The sequence below is a fragment of the Hirundo rustica genome, chromosome 7, assembly GCF_015227805.2.
Source record: "Hirundo rustica isolate bHirRus1 chromosome 7, bHirRus1.pri.v3, whole genome shotgun sequence".
NCBI classification, from domain to species: Eukaryota; Metazoa; Chordata; class Aves; order Passeriformes; family Hirundinidae; genus Hirundo; species Hirundo rustica.
The window spans coordinates 10321262-10343906 of record NC_053456.1 but is presented as its reverse complement, the minus strand read 5'-3'; the positions used below and the strand labels follow the sequence as shown (position 1 = coordinate 10343906).

The following is a 22645-nucleotide window of genomic DNA, read 5'->3' as shown; positions in this document are numbered from 1 at the left end:
GATTCCCTGGCCTGCCGCCTGCCAAGTCCTCAGAGACTATTTTTATCATTATTTATTTATTAAAATTAACTGTCTTGGGGCTGGACCGCAGACAGACAGAATCTAAAAATGCAGACACTCAGTGGAAAGCTAGCTGGGAGGTAGATGGAGAGGTTAATAATAATATCTGGTCCTGTCCCACTGAAGGGCAAAAAACCCCAACCTTTTAAGAGAGCTTGTGGCTTAACAGGTTTAAATTCTTGCAATTCTTCTAGGCACCAGGTTGCCTAGAAAGACAAGGTGCTGTCTCACCTGGCAGGTACATGTGCCGCTTCCACACAGACTGGCAGACTGGGCCCACAGCTTTTGAATTTGGAGAAAGGTCATGAATCAGCAGGAGCAAGAACACAGTGCTGTGAAGGCTGACAACCCACTGTACCGATACTGAACGGGAGACCACTTCAAGGAGCAACCTGAATCAGTAACTGATCCTTCACTATAAATCATTTTTATCTGCTGTGATCCTCTACAAGGCACTCTCCCCCTTTTTTTTTTTGCTGCCTGAGACCACCAAATTATACCACATAGGCTGCTTGTAAATGAGCAGCCATGTCAGCTGCTTCTTCTAGATACCTCATGTTTTTCTAGGGCCTTGCAAACCTAAAGAGAGTTTCTCCCAAACCTGTGCTGAAACCAAGCCAAAGAGGCCATATATCCCATATTAAGCCCAAACCACACTCTGCTATTTGGAGAATGCAAATCCAGCCAAAGCCACAAACAAAATGGATTGTTCTAAAATGCATTTCCAGATGGATTGCGATGAATGAAGTACAGAGCACCTACAAAGAGATTTTCATCTTTCAAAAGGAATCGGTGCATCTGATCTCCCCAAAAACCAGGTCTGGGAATGGGGAAACTACGGAAAAGGAGACTTTATACAACAGAAATACTTCACACTCACATAAATGCTTTCCACCCACAGAACATAAAGCATTTTTTCTAAAAGCAAGCACTATTCTGGTTTCACTCAGAATAGCAGAAGCAAGGCATGTAAACCACTTGCTCAGGGTCATGCAATACAATATGGTATTGTCAGCTCTTTGACCTTGCTTTTCCAGCGCTTACCTTGCCCTATTGTGCTGCCTTGGACAATGTGTTGATAGACAACAGGCTTTCTAATCCAACAGAGCCCTGTAAATCACAGCTACCAGCCTGCCCACACGGTGCCTGGCATTAACTGATTCAGGAGCTAGCGGCTGTTGCCAGCACAACACCGATGCAGGAAACCTCATCGTATTCACACATTAACAGCATGAGCCTTGCAATCATGACACAGCACACCGCTGGGAGTGCTGCGCAGAAATCACACTCACTTTGGATGCTGCTGGACAGACACTCTTCTGCAGGACCAGAGAGGGGGCGTCGGTAGTTCACGTGACTCACACAGCTATGCATATCCCTGTGGTAAGACATTTACCCCGGTTTCAGTGGGATTTCTTGATGCAAACGGATCCACAGGTGTCATGATGCTTTAGCACACTCTGAAAAAGCCAGAATGTGTGTGGATTACCTCATAAATTCAAGGTCTCTCCTTTTTGCACTAATCCAGGCCTGGAATTTGGGTGTCTTCTTTAGGCAGATTGAAATCGCAGCCCAAATCACTGCAGTGCTATCAGCACAAGACTTTAGTAACACCTTGCAGACTACATGCAAGTATCTCCCTAAAGAAAGCTTTGCTTGTGTTCCAAGCCTGACAGCCTATGAAACATAAAGCACAAAAATCTTCTCTTCTCCCATTTAGAATAACACTTTAACTAGGAAGGCCGTTTCCATGAGATGTGCACACATTTCAAAATGTAAATATAGCAGAGCAGGAAAAGAAAAAGGACTCTTTGACTGCTAATGAATCACCCTTGTTGAAAGCTTCCTTTGGGGCATTCTGCCATCTGAGTCACTTTGCTCTGCATGCTTCTTAGCTTGGCTCTCTCCCGGCTTCATTCACCTGACATACATCTCTCTTTAGGCTGCAGGGATAGATGCTTTTGTAATTCTGTATTAGCTAGGCAATGGGTGAATACATGGGCAGAGATATTCTAAGGTGACTGCAAAGACAATGATGAAGGGGACAAAAGCATTCTTTAAAACAGCATTTTACTTTCAAGAGTAATCACGGTACAGTCAGAATAGCACTTGTATACCACTCCTCATCTTCAGAACTTTGCTAAACACTAACCTGCTGCTCCTCATATCAGTTGTGGCATGGACTCTATAAACATGAATTAATTTCCTCATCAGTTTAACAAAGATGAAATTGATAAATTAAAATGAGCTGCTAGAGAGCAGGGCTTAAATTAAAGACATGCACGAGGACTTGGGCCCTCTCAACCCCTTGTGATCTGGGCTACCTGTTAACAAAGGAAGTGTTAACTGCTTTGTCCTCATTTACTCTCGTGCAATCCAGGTCAGATCCCATTAGTTAGATGCATTAAACCATATATAACCCCTTCAAGAGCTGTGTTCTGGCCAGTTTCTCTCACAACGAAGTCAAACACAATTTCACCCACACAGGCACTAACAAGCATGCTATGTGTCCTGTCTTCCCCTGTATCATCTCAAACTACCCTTCTCCCCCTGCCTCGGGCAATTTCAGATCCAGTCAGTTCCCAGATTTGGGTCTCCACATGCCATAAAAATATTTGTTCTGCCACAGCAAATGCCTCTTTTGGTGGCTGCGCCGGGCTACGCAGGTTCATAGTGTGCATTAAATCAGGCCAGAAGATTTCTCTTCTGCTGAGGAGAAATCACATCTGGTAAGCACATCCCTGACCAGCACTTCCTCCAACAGACCCCGTCAGAGCTCCCTGTCTTAATGACCTAAGCTGTCCTCATCCTCAGCAGCTCTCTTTCCCTCCATCTAGCCCTGGCAACCTCCACCTGTTCATCCTAGAAGAGGCCTCAGCAGGTAAAACACGACTTCAATAAAAGCATGAGAAGAAAGCCGTGTGAAGCCTACCCTACGCAAAAACTCAAGACCCCACAGTCAGGATTTGTTTTAACACAAGATCCAATGCCCTCCAAGTAACATTTCTGCACATAACTACTGATCTGTGCTGCTGGGCAAGGGCAAGCAGAGGGAAAGGTATTCCGCAGAGCACTCTGCTTTGCCTCCTGAAGGTTTTCTGACATGATCAGACACTGTAAAACCCCCTGCAAAGAGAAACTGAGATACACCTGCTCAGCTGTCAGGCTGACGCACCCGCTGAGCCACAATAACACCCCGCGTGACTGCAGCTCAGGTGACACTCCAGCTTCACATATTCCAGGGTCTGCCTGCTCCTGGGAATTCTGCACGTGCAAGAGGACACCACCACCACACTAGGAAGCTTTGATCTGCCAAGTTAACTCTGTCCAATTCCACAGGCTCGGAGCCTGGAAGAAGAGGTGGTGGCAGCAACACAAAGGGCATGGGGGCCTGCCCAGAGTGTGCATTAGATGGATCCTGACCCTTGGATGATCGAGCCTGCTAGCGGTCTGCTGTGTTTACAGCTATACAGCAGATGGTTCCTTTAAAACAGAAAAGCTCAAAACAGGAGGTAGCCCTACCACCACATTGTTTAGTGAAAGTTTCCTACAATTTTTCCATTGTCAATCCCAGCTGAGAGATGTTTGTTATGGAGAAGTCACACGTGGAGAAAGGACAAGCACGTGCACACCCGGAAATTTCTGTGTTAGTCCCAATATAAGATCTGTGACAAGATAAAGTGGGTCTCACTTTCAGAGTGTTCCTTCCATTCAGCCCCTTGTCCTCTCCTCCCTCCACCCTCTTCTTTGAGCCCTCCTTCATACAATATTGAGCAATCATCGCCACTAATCCTGCTGCCATTAACCCACAGCCCCCTTTCAAGAAAGCAGCAAGTCTTGGGCACACTTGGCCCGCTTTGGTGCCACAGCAAAGCCTCTGCACTTCCCTGCATCCTATACAGCACACTACCAGACTGCTAATTCAGCTACCTCATGAGATTTTGCTCAGCAGGCAACAGATAACACTTCACAATTCATTTTAATTGCAACTTCTTTGTAGTGTTTTCCTTTATTCAAGGGAGAGAAGAAAGTTTAAGAAATGCTTGATCCAGTCCACATTATAACACTGATCCTTGCTTTCAAAAGAACAGAGACAAGTTTACTCAAATAATAACAACTCCAAATGACATCTCACAGCTGTCTCTCCTCAGTTCCATGCACCGTCCTACTGATCCTCCTGGTTTCTCTCTCAGGCTGTTGTCCTTGCCATCTCCATAGAGGCCCAGGAGCCTCCTCCATCTCGGCAAGGTGTTTACTGTCTCCTCACACACACACACTCTCTTTTGCATCCCATTTTCAGTTTGACCCTTCCCAAAGTCCCACAGACCTTACTCCACCATCCCCTACTTCTCACTTCTCAACAGTGGGCTGCCACAGCCTGCTCTTTCCATGGATGGCACAGAAAGGGTGGAGAACAGAGGAAAACAGGCAGGCAGGACTGCAAGCACAGAACTCAGCAAGGAAGCTGTAGGGAAGCCACCAGCACGTCTCAGTGCTCACCCTTTACCTGCACACCACAGACCAGGCCCTTCCTCTCCAGTCCAACACACAAAGAATTGTCAAAAGTAACCTCTTCCCTTTTGCTCCCCCACATTCAGAGTTAAAGCTGTATTCCCATAAAAAACAAAACCAGACTGACACCAAGCCTTCAAGTCTACTGTATTTTCCTGAACTCCTAGCAGAAGTCTGCTGTTCAGAGTTTAGTCAAAGGTGCTGTGAGAACCCTTTCTGCTCTGCCACACCAATTTCCACTGCAGATCACATCAGTAATCAGCATGCTGTGGTATGCAGGAGTGGTCAGGCAGCTCATGCCTGTTCAAGTGCAGCTACATTCAAAAGTTGGACTGAACAGTAGGAAATACAGAAGCCCACAAGCTCATTATTTATTCTGTAGAAATCGCTAGAGGCAAGAGGAGGCAGTCACACTGTTTAGTCAATGAAAAATGCTCTTTAGGAAGATTTTAGATGTCTAAATTCACAAGACCCACTTGGGAACTTTCAGATGCCTGAGGCATACCATGCTGAAAGCCAAGGCACCGCAGGAGAGAATGGCTTTGGAAACTTCATTTCACATTTTAACCAGTCCAGTAGGATGCAAGGTTTTATTCCTTCCTCAGACCTCTCCTAAGTTCCCTCATTACTGAGGCTGGAACACCAAGGACCTCAGGAAGCCATAACCATTCCCTTTGTACTGCAGGGTAGATGGGTCAATCCAGCTGTCCCATAAATTCACTGTGGTAAATATGAGATGCTGCACAACATAACCCAATCTGCTTTCTTCTGGCACAATGACCTCAGAATGATCAAGACAGACAAATTCATGCTCATCCAGGAGGATCAAACCACTGTCTTCATCACACTCCTCAAACACCCCAGCACAGAGAGGGATTCTGCTGGCTCAAGGAGCTGAGCCAGCCCCAAAGCTTGGATTAGACACGATCGCTGCAGAGGGCTATAACGCAGCCTCCCAGACTCAAAGCAAGAGAATGCTCACAAACACAGCTGTGCCAAAAAAAAAAAAAAAAAAAAAAAATCTCGCTATACCATACACCATTCCCTTAGGACAAGTTATTCTGGTCTGAAAACAAAACAAAACAAAAAAGAAACAAAAAAATAAGTAACCTTTAGAAGACATAGCTAAGTGAAAACAAATCACAGCCACTCTTTTCTGCACCTTCAAGGCAGATGCTAACACACATCTGTGCATGCAACAGCCCCAGAACATGAACCAGTTCAGAGCACAGATATGGAAAGAGGCGCTGGCACAGCTTCCTTAGCCATTGCTGACAATGCTGTTTTGTTCTTCCATAAAACTCTTTTGTTTAGGGCTTTCTTTGAAAATTCCATCATGACACATGTGCAAAGTGCCAGCTTGGATAAATGTGCTCCTCCAGGATTATTCTCACCATGGTTAATATTCTACCCCCCACAACCTCCTCAACCACAGTCTGTTCCACATGCTCATTACTTCACAAGGAGGAATACGCAGTCCTGTCCCACACAGTTTCTGTCTGTCTGCCCCTGCTCCTCCCAAAAGTCACCAAGCACTCCTGGGGCAGCTGCTTTCCATGGATTTTGAAGCTGCTTTTGAAGCTGGGATGACAGGGCTCACACATCCTCCATGAACTCTATCCACCTCTGTGAATCACATGAGCCAGCGCTCCTAATGACACAAAATCGTGGCTCGCTGCACACTCCTGTTCCAGAAAGTGTGTTATTCATCAGCACAACAGCCTAGGACCTTGGCACAAGGAAGTCAGGAAACACTTGAGTATTAATGCTAGCTAAGTAAAATACCTCCTGATTTCCTCAGCAAAACAGCACCTGACCCACATTTTCTAGAAAGCAACAGCTTGCATGTTACTCTGTGCAAACTCTACTTAGAAAGAAAGAAAACCGACCCACATTTCAACTGTCTCAGTAATCAGTGATGCATAAAACAAAGGCTCCCAAAGTAACACCATTAACCCAGCGTGTTATCTCCAGTAGATGGGTTCTCTAGGACAATTTTACAGAGACTAATGCTAAACTTTTTCTGGCCTACAACAACCACTCAAAGCAAAGCTGGTTACTACATACTCCCATCCAGGGCGATCATGTTCCTGCTTCTGGGGAAATGACCAGATTCAAACCCCCAAAAATAAATCCTAAACTACCAGCTTCCTGTGAAGAGACACTCTAAAAATATGATCTTTCAAGCATTCAAAAACAAACCTAGATGTGTGGTCCATGGCACAAGGTGCAATGAGGAAAGCCATATACAGGAAGACCTGCATCAAAAGTTCATTATCGATTTAACATGCCCCATGTATACTTCTATGCCCTCTTCCCACAGTCAGTGACTAATAGGTCTCTTCTAGAATTTTAATCCCTTACTTTTCCTATAGCCATTGAGTATTCGACCGCAAGTTTTTTTGCCAGACTTTTCTAATTCAGTTTAATTTTAAAAATATTCTGGAACAGTTAAAATTTTGGTTAAGAATCACATAATGTCACTTCACATATATGGGACTTACACATATGCCATCTATACTCCAGCATCCACTCCAGAGCCATCACTGGTCAAAAACACACACAGGATTTCACAGATATGTGAAGGCCCCCATCACTGTGACATCTAGTTCAAGAAGATGGATAACAGAAGAATTGCTCTGCAGTTTCTCACCAGCAGGTTCCTTTGCCAGGCGCTGCTGCTTGCAGTGCAGCTCATCAGAAACCAGCCCACTGTTCTGCTGAAAGGAGGTCAGAAACCAGGAGTGACAAAGCACATCAGGGAGAGATGGTGCTGGAAGTCTGTGAGGCCCAACTGCAGCACGTGGGCAAGTCATGGCCTGATTTGCCAGAAACAGGGATCATTTCCTCGGCAGCACTGGGAGCGGAGCAGGCAGGTGGGCCAGGCGCGGCAGCAGAAGAAAGAGGCAGGATGCCAGCGTAAGCCTGAAGCAAATTAAATATCAGAAGGCAGCAGGTTCCTTTGAGACTGCTTGGTTGCTCTTTTGGCAGAGGAGAAAAGCAAGCCATTAAAGAGGCAGAATACACCCGTGTCAACTTCATTTGCAGCACTAATTGCCATGCACGTGCGCTAATTGCCCTCACATGAAGTGCAAGGGACTGGGCACTACTTGAATCCCGGGCAGTAAGCGAGTCTTCCAAAGTAACACTTGTTGGATCATGCTCTCACCACACATTCCACTTGTACCAAAGAAAAAATGGAAGGAATCAGTGCAGTCTTGTTTTTTTCATAAAGTTATCCACTGCAGCTTATTTAGAGACAAAAAAAGAAACTTTAACCAGATCACCAGAGATACTCAAAACATTAACAAAGTTTGGAGCTTCTTACCAAGGTAAGAGAAGGCAAGGGCCACTGAAACAAACTGTTCCCTGCTGTCACTCTGGAGGACAGGACAATGGAGACCCATCCTGCAGCCACCTTCTGTGGCTGCCTTTTCTTTCGTCAGTAATAGCAACACTACTCAATTGCTCTCAAAGCTGACGGCTGTCTGAGCTCATCCTAGTTACCTGCACAGGTAAAGTGCATCAGGAAAATAAACACTGGGGGCAGGAACACAGAGCTGCACTGCCTGGGGACTTCTCCTGGGCCTGTTTACATCCCTGAGGAGGTGAAAGCAAGGAAAAAGCAGAGGGAGGGAGGACTGCAGCAGGTGGACAGATCATGCTTGGCCATCCTCTCACCTGTTAAGGGTTTCCTGGAAAAACAGCATTGTGAGACAGATGAACAGACTGACCAGAGAAGCTGTGGGTGGCCCATCCCTAGAAGCGTTCAAGACCAGGATGGATGGGGGTCTGAGTAACCTGGTCTAGTAAAGTCCATGTCCAGGGTGCTGGAACTAGGTGATCGTTAAGGTCCCTTCCAACCCAACCATTTCATGATTCCACAATAAAGGGGTTTATGTTCTTCCTTCCACCAAAGTCTGAAAGCAGCATAGGTCCCTATCAGGATGTCAACATGTCCTTAACATCCTTCAGCTGCATTTGCTCCTAGCTCATTAACACTTCTTTCTCAGCAGATGATACCAGCCCCTCTGAACTGTTTGCTCAGGTGCACATGTGCCGCCCCTCCCAGTTTATTTTGGTCCAAATATTTAGGCTAAACTAACTTTGGGGTGAGTTGGTCAAAAAACCATTTCAGTTACTGAGTTTGACAGTTTGGCAGTAATGGTATTGCTGCTGAAGCACACACAACTGAAAAAAAAAATGGAAAAGCAGACTCAATGATAACCACATAAGTGAAGAAGAGGAAATGCACCTCTCACTATTAATTTTTTTTTGCAGTATTTCTTCCCATTTTTTTTTCTTTTTCCCAGGACCTACAGAAAAGTCAGGGTGGGGTGAAAGACAGGAGACACTGCAGACACATCTTCCAACTGTGTGTCTCTGATACACTGCAGGGTGCCTAGAAGAAGACAGATGCCTCTCAGTAATGTGAGGATTGATCAGTATAAATCAGTCACTATTGTTCTACACCAGCTGTCCCTTCAAACAGAAAAGCCCTGAGGGGAGTTAAAGGCACTTTACAAGCAGCCGGAGGGAAAAAGGTATTTTTGGTGATAGGCAGGAGGCATTTAGATTCCAACTCATTTCTTGTTGGGTTAAATAAAAACTAGACAAGGCAACAATGGTTTAGGGTATGGTTTGAAGAGAGCTAAGAATCCTTTTAGATCTAATTGGGACAGGGAATAGCAGAGGGAGAAGTAAATATCATGGCCATTAAGATTCAAAAGTTAGTTGACTCAGTCCTGGAAATTGCAGCTCTGCCTAAGACCACTGTTTATGCAGAAGGCAGCCTTCAGGGTTTTTTTCCCTTCTGCTGAAAGGAAACCAACATTTTCACTGTGCCCAGACCCAAATGCTGTTTCAATGAGCAAGCCAATGTTACAATGCCACCCATTTGAAGGGAGCACAATATTTCTCCAATAAGCTTCAGCAGGAGGTTTGGCAGGCAGGGAGCTGTCACAGCATCTCCCCGTGAAGTTTGACATGCAGAAGATATGCTCATGTTGCAGCAAGGCACTGCCTCAATAGCGTATGGAGTATTGCAAATGGCTTAAACAGAAGGAGAGCTGCTGGAAACCAAAGGAGCTTCTCTCAGGAAAGACACAGAGGAGCATCACCTGTCACTTCTGTGGCATTCCAGGTGGCAGCCTGGGAATCTTAGACATATAGTATTTTGTCCCGGTCACAGCTGCTATGGAATTGGCAATGAAAAGGTTTGGTGCCAGCCCCAAGCAAGAGGTCATGCTCTGAAAGCAGATCATTTCTCTGGGAAGGATGAGTCGTGAGCAGTTACCCCTTGCACAGAAACAGCCATAGAGGGGATACTTGTGACCAGGCTCCTGAAAAGCAGCTTTGGAAACGGGGCCAAGCGCTGGCTAAACACGACAGATAAGCTCCCCTCTTGACTTTGTCCCTGTCACAACCAGCACCAACCCTTGCCAAGGGGGAAGGCACATGGCACAGAGGTACACCAACTTTTCTAAAGGAAAATTACATACAAGGGCAATGCACTAAGTTAATAGTATAAGGTACTCCTCACTTACATAAGCTACAGTCTTGGCCTGAAGATATTATGGTAAAGATTGGTCTGTTCAGAGAAGTTCATCAAAATAAATTGAAGAAAATTATTTAAACCTGTGAGAACACTTCTTTTAACAAGCATGACTTTATTTAGTTTGCATTCCCTCTGGAAGCGATTTAAATTAACTAGGTCCATTTGCATCTAAAATAGACAAGTAAGGTGGTTTCAGCAGGGGACCACAGTTTCTGTATAGTGGGCTCTATATTGTTGTTTAACTAATCCACAGAGTGTTACCTTTCCAAGACACTATTACTAGGACAAACCTTCAGTGTCATGACACAGCCAGATACTCCTTACCTGCATTAGGGAAGAAGGAAAACAAACAGAAACAAAATATCAGTTTCCTAACTTTCTCTCTTGGGATATGAAAATATTTTCAGGAAATACTTCCTTAAGTATTTGTTCACAGTCATTTCAACCACAGTGCAAAAGGCATACACTTTTAAGAGTCCCTGGAGCAGGCCTGGAGTTCTGAGGAGTTCTCTGAGTACAGCTACCCTGAGAGCTGAGAAGGGCCAGGCACCGAAAAGGTCGTCAGCTGTGAAAGGATGAGAAACCTTCAAGCTTACTGCTTGTCCTGCAGCGCTTTCAGGAAAGCCCCACTCAGGAATGAGACCCAGCTGTGCCAGATGTCATTCAAACACACTGTTTGTGACAACAGGGAACGGCAGGCTCTGGGTGGGGTGGGAACTAAAGCCAGGTGAGACGAGGAAACTGAGCACCAGTTTCATCAGAGAGCAGCCAGAGCGCTCTAGTCACAGACAGCTCTTCTTTACTGTCTGCTCCTACCCAGGGCTGTGCTTGCTGGTTTGCTTAACAAAAACCGCCAACAAAACAAACACACTAGAAAGCACATCAGTACTTTTGTGACCCCCGAGAGCACATACACAAAGGAAGGTTTTTTTCAGATGGGTCTGTGACTAGTACCTGCCACAAATGGTTTAGGCTGACTTGGTCTTGTCTTGGTGCAGCAAGATGGCAAATCTGAGCCCTGGAAGGATCCTTCAATCATACCATTTCTGGTTTTGTACCTTTCAAAAGTTATCAGTACATCTGTCATTCCAAGGGGGTGGCACTTGTTCGAGCACACGGACACAACTAAGAAGATAAAAGCCTGAGCTCTAGTCCCTCATTTTCCTGGCTTGTCAAAAGCCTTGCAAATTTCTCAGATATGATAGTAAATCCATATGCCCAGCATCTATCTGGTGGTGTACTGCTAAAAAGTCCAGAATAGACATGGAGCAAAGAAAAACACCATATTCAACATCAATTAAGAAGCCAAGATCATAATTACCCAGTAGAAAATCTGGGCATGATGTCAGAACCCCTTCACAACTAACACGTCCATCTGTGCTATATTTAAGTAGATGCCACCAACTTGAGCAGAGAAATATCCCCAATATGTTCCATCACAGGGTATTAAAATCTTGTCTTCCTAGGAGGAAAAAAATAAGTATTGGCTCAGTTCACCTCCAGTTCAGAAATCACTGCAGATTGCTTTTTCAACTGACAAATACTGTGAAATTCAGCATTTTAACTTTTTTTTTTTTTAATTCCATACCATCTGAATGGAAGGAATTTTAAAGTGTAGGAGAATTGATCAGTGGGCACTGTTACATGAGCTCAGAAGTCCATCCTGGACTTAAGATCCAGAGAGTTCAACACTCAGTAGCAGTTCCCACACTAGTAACCTACTTCGTGTTCAACGGTCTGAAAAATTGCATTTAGCTTTCAGCATGAGTGAGACTGACACCGTGATTACACATTCTCCCACCACACTGCAGAGCCTCCTCTTTCCTCAGCACCATAGAGCATTTCTTCCTCTCCCCTAGGAGATTACCAGTAACCACCTGCCTGAAAAAAAGAAATCCCATTTAAATGGACACATCTTCATTAATAACATGTCCCTTGGTCCCCCCAGTTTGTGCAATTCTGTGTATAAATACCCACACGTTAAAGCAAGAATACACAGAGAAAGCTGCCATCGGGTACCTCCCAACAAATGGAAAGAGTTCATCACTCAGCAAGCATGTCTGAGGAGCTCTGTCATCTGTGGGTTGACCAGCAAACTACTGTTTTTAGAAATACTGATTTGAGTAGTCCCTTACCACATTGCTGGCTCCAAGAATTTGGTTTGCAGAGTGAGAGGGACACAGGGATCAGTACTTGTAGCATTTAGTCTAGAGCAGGGAATTAAGGGAAGGAGGCAAGGCTTTTTCTGGAAGGGAAGATACAGCCAGGGAACTGTTTGCATCAGCAACATTTTATGACAGATCCTTGCAAGCAATGTCACAGCCTTTTCTTCTGACTATGAAGTGAGACAGAATGTCTTATACAAGCTGCAATATCTGAAGAATAAACAGTTTGCGTAAGTTGCCTCTTTGAGAGATCAATTTCTAACATCGGGGGGAAAAGAAATAGGAAACACAAACCTTTCTTTATTTCTATTCCCTCTGTGTTGCATCAGCACAGTCCTTTGTTTACTGTCTGCAAAGGTGCACTCTGATACTACTGGAATGTGTATATTGAATTTGAAGAGCAGCTTTAATTCCCAAAACTCAACCTCCCAAAAGCAAAGTTTCCCAGGAAAACACAGGATGATAGCCAAGCTCAGCAATACCACAAAACCCCAATTCACAGTAAAAAATTTGATGGGTATTACATGGGTGTGTAAAACTTTTCATGAAAAGAAAAGGCAATTTAATATTTCATCTGGAAACTCATCACTCAAACTGCAGAAGAAGCAGTCTGGGTAAAGGAATTATAAACAAAATCAGGGCAGGATTGAGGATGCTTTGAAATATACTTCTCTTCTGCTATTTCTGCTGCTATGAAGTAGGAGAAGCCACAAATGATGACTATACAATGCACACTACAGACAGTCCTGATAACATCTTAAATACACAAATATGATTTGTGTTCCTGATGTCTGGGGAAGGGAATAAAGATACATGGCAATTACATTAGTGACATATAAATATGAAGAAAAAAGTACATAATGATGTTTTATTTGCAGAACAAAGCCTGACAATACAATGAAACATTCTATAGTGAGTACTGTAACAAAAATCCTACTTGGCATTAGTGAGGCCAGCCTGGCACCAGAAGCAATTCTGTTGGTGATGCCCATTAATTCTTCAGCGGTGGGGGGTCCCACCATTTGTAAACACATCACCTTTGTGGTGCAAACCCAACTGTGTCTGGCTGAAACAGTGCACAGGCTTGTCTACCTACCAGGCTCCTGGTGGGACAGAGCTTCCCAGATGTTCAAGAGCAAGACTGGAAGAAGAAGGCAGAGCTTTAAAATGTGTTCAGTTCATTTCTCTGAGTGTCAGAACAAGGCCTAAATTCTAGCATTTAGTAGAACGCTAAACTCTACTGCAGGTCTGCTGAATGATGCCATTCCTGTACCTGCCAGTGATGAAACCAGCAACAGTCAGCACCATCATAAAACAACACGGAGAGTTTCACTGGGAGTGGTCTGGCTGCAGCTGCTAAAAACCATTTTGAGTCTTGTCTTGGCCTGACAGCCATTTTATGTGTGACTTTATTAAGAGCTAGAAACTTCAAACTTTCTTATGATAAGGTGAGAACATTTAGGAGTTCAGGAGACAAATATTAAAATTCTTGTCTGTTTCCCACACCCCCTCATAACTAGATTATCCTTTTTAATATCTTTGGGGTTGTGTTTTTTCATTCACATGAGATTTCCCCTTGGGTTTTTACCTAGCCTAAGGACTCCATAATAATGAATCAAGTTTCTGGCAGCAGCAGGCTACATCTCGGGTAAAGACAAATTTTTTTTTTTTTTTTTTTTTTAAGTATCACCAATGTCAAAACAAAAAGAAGAAAGAGCATCCCATGGATGAAAGATATCACAAGTTCACATCACTAGGCTAGACTTCAGAGGGAGGGAAGGAACTAACACCAAGCATATCCCACATCAAAACACAGGACTTGCAGGAGATGAAAAAGTCACACAGCAGTTAGACAGGAACCCCACCCATTTCCCAGAAGCGGTAAATCTTCACATTCCTTGCACACACTTTGTCACTGTCCTACCCCTCTAGGCCATAAAAAAAACAACATGAAATAATGTAGCAGCTGGGAGGCTCGAGAGGGAGTCTGGTGCACTCCAGCTCCCTCTGCACTACCTCTTGTGGGTACAGATTACCTGTGCAAGGTGCCATGTAAACCCTATGGTATAAAGCAGATGGGAGGACAAACCTTGCCCAAGGCTGGTAAAACTTGGAGCCCTGTCTTCTACCTCCTCCAACAAAAGTGGGTATTTTCTCTGAACTGCACCCATCTGCACAAGGAAAAAGAATGAAAAAAAACCCAAACAAGCAACAAAAAACCACCCAAGAAGAAGAAGAAGGGGAAAAAAAAAAAAAAAAAACCAAAAAACAAAACCAGAAAAAAATAAAAATAAGTAGAGTGAGACAAGAAGGGGAAAAAAGAGATGATAAAGAAAAGAAGAGAAAGACAAGAGCTTTTCAAAGCACAGGTTCTCAGAAGCCACTACCAGCCAAAGGGTGGATCACTTTACCACATGCACAGAATCTGCTGTCAAATAATTTTGATTTTTACCTCTCAGTTCTTCAGCTGTTGCTGGGAATTTTTCATTGCATCTTCTACCAGGACAGAAGGGCAGTTCTTTCAGTTTGATTAGAAAATGAGAGTAATATCCAGTAATACCAAAATATGATGACCAAACCAGCTATTCCCCAAAGACTGTAACTATTCAAATTACTGCAATGGCTAAAAAGTTAGCGATTGTTCCACTTTTCTTAAAAGACAGAGAGGGAGCCATGGTACATGACTGAAAGATTAGCTAATCAGACACAAATTGAATGCATTTGGAGAACAGCCTGGTGCCCAAAGTTCACATTCCAGCTGGGCTGAGTCCCAGTCCTCTTCCACCCCAGACCTTGGCAGTGCTGCCCACACAACAGTGGACTCAGAGCAAAAGGGCATTTAGGAAGCACTGGGCCATTCTGGCTCCAGGAGGGCACGACCAGTTCCAGTGAGCCTTTAGCACCAGGAAAATCAGCATTTTATATCCACCGCTGTTCAGGTTTATAAACCATCTGAATGAAGTTAATCACAAAAGACCACATAAATAAGATGTCCTGCCTTGGACAGGTCTCTGACAGAGAACAGGGATCACGCTGGTGTCAAACTAAGCCATCATGCCCAGGACACTGAAGGACAAGTCAATGGCTGCTTTGTAAGATTAGGGCATGGAAGTTTATCCTTCTGCCTCCTGTACCTTCATGAATCCTGGTGTTGTTGCAAAGTATCTTCACCTCCCCAGAAATATCCAGAACTAGCGCACCCTGCCTTTTCAAGCATGTCATACAAATGCCTAGAAGGACAAGTCTTTTTGCTATGCACCTCAATCACCCCTATTAGGTTTTGTCTTCAATTCACCGTCAGGATGCAAGCCAACCATAAAAGTGTGATTACTACCACAAAGCTGAGAGAAATTACACAAATAGGTCAGTTTATCAAGACAACAAACTTATTAAGAACCCAGGAACATGGAGAAGTTAGACACACAGCACTCTATCACACTAACAGGTTTTGATACTGGTGAACATTACAGTGAAATATTAAACTAATTCATGGTTGGGGGGGTGGGGAAGGAGGCTAAAGAAAGGAGATAGATTAAGAGGTGGCAGAATCATAGGGTAATTTAGGAGATAAGAACAGATACGCCTTTGTAAACCCCAGGCAACACATGCCCAAGAGATAAAGACAATATTCTCACAAAGGACTAAATTGATACACAGTACTTCAGGGATTTACTTAATTACTTCTATTACAGAATTACCCTAGGAAGGCAACTATCAATGCAACAGTTACTGAATATTTCAGGTTGCCATTTTTTCGCCGGAACAGAAGACAGCAAATCTATTTTCACTAACTCCGGTGCAACTGCTGCACAGGCAGATTTTTCAGTAGGGAGCAGTGCTAGAGCTCTAACTGCACAAGAGCCCTACTGATATCAATGTTTATGCAGAACAGAGCATTAAGTGCTGTTTAAGGCACCCAGTACCTGGCCCCATGTGGCTGAGCACCTTAAAAATCCCACCCTATACAAACATTTCTCAATTCTGTTTTCCAGGTGGAAAAAGTAAAACAGGCAGCACGTAACCACAGGAGAGCTGACACACAGATCCACCTGCATTCCAGGTAGTTCACCTCTCCTTCTTGATGAACAAAGACAATGCTGCTTGAAGGAAATGAAAGCACAGTGCAAGGACTTGATTAACACACGGCTGGGAATCTGTCTCTAAATCAGTCATCACCTACATATATTAAGCATGCTGAGGCTGAGATGGAACATACAGTACTTCTTCTCCTACTGTGTGACTTCTTGTTGAATGCCATTCAAATTGCCGACTTGAAAGCATCTCTACGAGGTGCTAGGAGACCTCCACAAGATTCAAGTTGATTCCCTATTACAGTAAGAAATTGTTTTTAGCCCTGCTGAAGTGAGTTTATTTATGAAAAGGAGAGGGACCAGCTTCCCTACCAACATCTTCTGAAAAACTGTTAAACTGAAATGCTACACTTTCAAGAGAGCCCCTGTGCAGGTGCAGATAAATCATCTACCATCAACATGCACTGACAGAGAGAAAGGCCAACACATACACACTTTTTCAGAAGTGAAGGATGAGGAGCATTAATGTAATATTGTTATGATGGAGACACAAAAACAGGTTGAGCAAGAAGGAGCCCTGAATCAGAGAGACAAAAAAAGACATGTAGTTCAGAACTTTGCTATCAGAGATCCTTGGCAGAAGGCTTGCAGTAATATATGAGGAGAAAAGAGATCAGTGCATTTCAGTTTCTCTTTCAATGAGGTTACTGACACAAGATAAAAAAGAAGGTATTTATTTTTGGTGGTACCTTAACAGTTACCCACTTGCATTGAGTTAATAAACTACAAAGACTTAACTGTACTCTCGAACAAGGAACCTCAGAAAGTTACAATAAAATAGGTTTGGATGGGAAAACAGGAGTAAACCTAACCTCAGTCCACAGGCTTGTTTGATGTTTGTATGTGGAATTCTTATCCCCTGCTCCTGGTCCCCCACCCACTCCCACACACAATCCCCATCCCTTTTTAAGTCTGATTCAGAGTCCAAATAAACTCTCTTGTGAAATTCCCTGTCCCTTACCCATAGTCTTACAAAAAATGCCAGTGCTTACTCAAGACTATCTGCGCTGAGGGCAGCTGCTTTCCTCACATGACTTCAGTTAAGCATCTGCAACCCACAGGCTGAACCTCTTCCCATGTGCCCGTACAAGTCTGTGGGTCAGCTGGGCAGAGAATAAATCTCACTGTTATCTCTGCTGTGAATGCAAGGCAGATTACTGATAAGCAGTACACTTCTTTCTCAGTTAAGTATTAGAAAGCCTCATTCACGTGGAAAGTAATGCTTACATGAATTCTAGGGTTGAGTGTGTTCTCAGAGCCTGAAGGTGCATCAAAGCCAACACATGGAAAAAGCCGGCCTGAAAAGAGACACATGCAGAGAGAAGAGGACACTCTTCCATGCAGTGGAACATATTTGTAATCTGTCCCAGAATAACACAAGGACCTAAACCTGAAGACAATTGCAGTCATCCCCTCCCCAGTAAACCACAAAGCAGTTCCTCTAGAGCTAACTGATCACAGGAACACACGAAAAACCCCTTTTAAGCAGTCAGGATTTGCAGTTGGTGGAGCATCACCTATTCACTGTGTTCTGTTCCAGCAGCCTGCTGCCTTTGGAAACAAGTAAATTCTCAAACGCAAGATTTCTTTTTCTCCCCTCCCTCAACATTGGATAACTTTTTTAATATAATGTAATAATTAGCACTTTTTTATTCCAATCAAACCCCAATTCAAGAAGCCAAGATCATTGCCTCTAGCTGATGAGACTCACAGAGGTACCAGTTATACTCATCTTTTTGACAGGGGTGCTTTCTCTTTTGAAAGGCGGACTCCTCCAGGTAGCAAAGAGAAGCCAGAGCTTACTTTCCAAATCCAGTGACCCCAGAAGGATTATTTTAAGAAGCAACTTAGTTAAGACTGAACAATGACAACTACTTTTACTCCTGTCACCTTGTGGATTCAGAAACAGCAGATTGCATTAACCCTTCCGTGAAGCCTGAATAGTATAGCCTTGGACCAGAGAGTTTGGGGACAGAAAAATCCAGCAATGACAAGAGAAGATAATTCAGACAGTAAACTCATGCATCCTCCGCTAGGGAATTCAACAAGCTGCCTTTCCCCTAAAACAGACCTACTACCAAGAATTTCACTCTCTTGAGAAAGAGGAGTTTTTACAAGCTCCATTGCCTTATAAAAGTGCTCAGGAGTCAACACAAGAGTCACTCTGCCTCAAATATCAGTGGATCATAACAAGAGTGTATTATTTCTCCTGGTTTGGAAACAATTCAGAGAGGACTAAAAGCAAAAACCTCCCACAAAGTAAAACTTGCTTAAGTATTGTAGTTTAAAATGCCATAAAAAAGAGAGGAAAGGTGATATACATCCTAACCAGCCTTTCTTCTGTGACTGCTGGATGTGAAGTACCATCTGGTCACACAGTCACAAACGCATTTAACATTCATTCCTGCTCCACAAAACCCAGGCTGATGTGACTGCCAGCGTGAAGTCACAGAAAACATCTTAACTCCCTCTTCTTGACTTATCTGGTTTTCACCTGCCTTTGCCTCTGGTAGTTTGAAGGAGGAAAAGAGACCTTGTGTGCATTAGGGCGACACAGCTGAACACAACAGATTTCCACGGCAACGAGATACAGCCCCATGTGGAAGGCCTGTTAATAGCTGTGAGGCAATGTGCTCAGCAGAACAGATTTTTCTATCAGACAGCCAGAGACAGCAGCTCATGTTCGTACACAAACGTGTAAGGAATCTGATGCCTGGCCTTGCACAACCCCACCGAATTCAGCCCGTGCCACACCAGTGTAGACCACAGCAAGACAGAGACTGTGTTAGTAGGAAAAATAAACAGGCAACGTAGAGAGACGCTCTGCCTTTGAAGACAAAGTAAGAGTGCTCCTAGGACATTCCTCCTTAACTGAGCATTTATTGCCAAACCGTAGGAAAACCCCAGCATTACTATGAAAGTGAAAGCAACTGTGCAATGCACAGATTTGTGCATACATCACCTACTGTCCATGCTTCTACCTTTGACAAGGGCATATACACAAGCCAACCTCTTACAAAAAACCTGCTATTTGGAAAGGCAGGAAGCTGTAATTGTTCCAGATTTTCTACTGAGGGATTCAATCATTTAGCCTTCGTAATTCAGGCTCCTTCCTACTAAAATACAGTTACCAACATTTTCCAACATGATGACATTTTATTCGTTACTATCCTCCAAACTGCTCATAACAGACTGCTAAATCTCCCAGCCTCAATGAGGATGGGATTTGCCTTGACATGAAAGGATACGGTCTCCCAACACACTGATTCCAACAGGAGAAATACCAGTCTATAAAGCAAGAAAGCACACATGAGGTTCTGCAAGAACAGAGCCCCAGCGGAGAAGAGCTGAGGCCATTAGCAAACTTTTTCAAGTCAAGCAGAAAAACACCAACTGTCCCATTCCCAGAGTATGCTTTGCTGGAAATGCACAAAAAGCCATTTTTATCAAACATAAGAAAAATATGTCATGTACAGTTTATAAAAGTATCCATAGCAAACTAAGAACAAAGCCAGAAACTCTCCAAGTAGGCTTAACCAGGCAGGGGGGAGAAGAGAGTAATTTCATGGGCTATTTTGTACAGCAGAACAGTGACAGCCCCATCCTGATGAGTGTTTCTTTAAGTCCTACAACTTTTCTTGCCACTGCAATAGGCGGAACTCAAAACAACCCAGAACTAAGACTCAAAGCAGGCATCGACCGCGAGGCTTTATTTTGTATTACGTGTTAGGGCTGTAAAACTACCAAACACCTGATTTTAATAAACAATCCCTGGTTACACACGAGCATCAGGGCTTACTCTGTGACAGGCTGATCCTTGCCCAGAGTCCTGCACATCAGAAGGATGACAGCTGCCTCACAGCTTCAATGTTTTACGTGTGGTAAGCTTAAAACGCGAGTCCCGAGGCTGTTTGCTTCGCTTGAAGAGTGGCGCCTTGTACTGCTGCTGTTTATACAGATATGGTAATTAAAAATTGCACTGTAATGCATTTGATAATAGTCTTATTGTTCCTGCAAACTGAGCTGCTTCAGTTAAACATCATATCACAGCTAAATAACAACCTGCATTTATACTTTCTTTTTTGTACTTTTTATCCTGCCTGTACAGGAGAGTTTTTTCACCATAGAGATTTCCAGCACATCTCAGAGCAAAACATTTTCCTTCTAAACTAAAAAGCCTACCCCACATTCCCGTGGAGCACGCTCTCCTAAGATGCCTAAGCTCTGTGCCAACACTGAACCCAGAGTGACACACAAGGATAACCTCTACCAGATGAAAACAGCCAGACTTCCTATACATTTCTCAGTAAAACAGCAGCATGCTCGGATACTGTTCCACAGGTGTGCTTAGCACAGGGCTGTTTACATTAAATACAACTGAAGGGCACTGGCAGGGCTGGCTGACAGTGCTGGAGCAGCTGTCATGGGAACCCAGCAAGTAAGGCACACTTCTTGTATGTTTAGAGCCTTAACTTGGAGCAGAAACGAGGGAACAGCACAGCTGTGGAAAAAAAGCAAATTACAGGCTAGCCACCACATTGTGCACCATCCCAACCAGCAGTAGGTAACATAGGAGTTCAGCTGAAAGCCCCGTCAGCCTTCCAGCATCAGGCAGGCCTATGGAAGTCAGACTACCCCAGTTCCCTTGCCCTTCGATGCTGAGCACACATCCAAACCACTCAGGGTTTGCTTACCTGCTTCAGGAGGAACTTATCCTCCGCGTTGATCTTGAGGGAGACGGCCAGGTGGATGGCAGAGAGCACCACCCCGCTGATGACCGCAGCTCTCATCCGCACCGGCAGCAGCGTGTAGATGCTGTAGATAAAGAAGACGGTCCACCAGATGCCCTCTGAGGCGCTCCTGGGCCACACCAGCAGAACCCCTACCACTTGCACCGCCAGGATCACCAGGATGACAGAGTAGCACGCCAACCACATGTGGTCCTGGTGGAAGTTGTTGCGGTTGCACACCATGCACAGCACCACCATCAGCACGATGGCCAAGGAGAGCACCACGACATAGGATACCTCATAGCGGCCGTGTGCGGCGTGGAAGATCAGCATGACCACGCACACCAGCACCAGCACGGCCATAAGCATGGTGAGGCTGCTCTGGTTTAGCCGAAAGAAGTAGCGCTGATAGAGACGTTCCAGTTTCTCAGACTGGAACTTCTTGGACCTGAAGATTTGCAGCAGGCTACTGCAACAACTGCCCATGGAGAAGGCTGCCTCGGAGTCCCCCTCGTCCCCGTCCTCTTCCTCCAGCTCCTCAATCTTGGCCTTGATGCGCTTCTCGTCCAGCCCCAACTCCACAGAGCGGGGCCGTACCTCCCCCTGCTCCCCCAGCTGCCGGGGGCTGGCATTGTTGGGGGCAGCGGGGGAATCACTGCCGGGCGGGTGGCGGGACCGGTGACGTCGGCTGTCGTCACCGTGCTCCTGCCAGGCGGATTTGGACCTAAAACTCATCATCCTGCAGCCGCTATCCCCGCGGTTCCGGGGCTCGTAGTCTTCCTCGCTCCTCCACCTGCTCGACATGCGGGAGGCCTTCTTGCCCGAGGACCTGTTGGGCGGCGGCGGGTAGGAGTAGCCATTAGCCCGGGCCTCCGCCTCGCCCCAGGCCGAGCGGTGCTGCTCGGTGCCTGCCCAGGGCGCGGGACCGCCGAAGCCCGGGGGGCTGACGCTGTTGGACCGGGACATGCCCTGAGGGACGGGGCCGCGGGCGAGGGGATGACCGCCGGGCAGGCGCAGGGGACGAGCCGCCGGGAGAAAACCCCAAAAGGCAGCGGGGAAAGAGGAGGGAAAAAAAAAAGAAAAAGAGGGGAAAAAAATAAGAAAGAAAAAAGGCAAAACCCGCAAACGCCCCCAAAGTCTCCAGAACGGCCGGGCGTCCCCAGAGCCGGGGTGTCCCCGGCGGGACGCTCAGGGCAGAGCCATCGCCGGCCCCGGCACTTCGACACCGCCGAGCGCGCTCGGCACCGCGGGGACCGGGACGCCCCCGGCTCACGGCCGCTCTCCCTCAGCCGCGCCGCGGCGGCCGCAGGGGCTCGGGGCGCCGCGGGGGAGCCGCATCGCAGCGCGCCCGCACCGCTCCGGCCCGGCCCCCGCCGCTCGGGGCCGGGCGCAGGGCGGGCGCTTCGCCGCGGGCCGGTCGGCGGGGAGCTGGCGAAGGCTCAGGCTCGCAGGGATGCGGCAGCCGGCGGCGGCGGGAGCATCCCCTGCCCGAGGGGCGCGGCGGGCGGGCTGCCCGGGGCGGACCGGGCT

General features: G+C 45.6%; 1 protein-coding gene across 1 annotated transcript in view; it reads right to left on the bottom strand.

Moving 5' to 3' along the window:
* ADCY5 (adenylate cyclase 5) overlaps nucleotides 1-22333 on the bottom strand; it is a 204460-nt gene extending 182127 nt beyond the window's left edge. Inside the window, exon 1 of the mRNA XM_040068872.2 lies at nucleotides 21080-22333. Within this exon, the coding sequence (XP_039924806.1) occupies nucleotides 21080-22081 (1002 nt within the window). The 5' untranslated portion in view covers nucleotides 22082-22333. The remainder of the gene's footprint in view (nucleotides 1-21079) is intronic.
* Nucleotides 22334-22645: the final 312 nt, after the last annotated feature.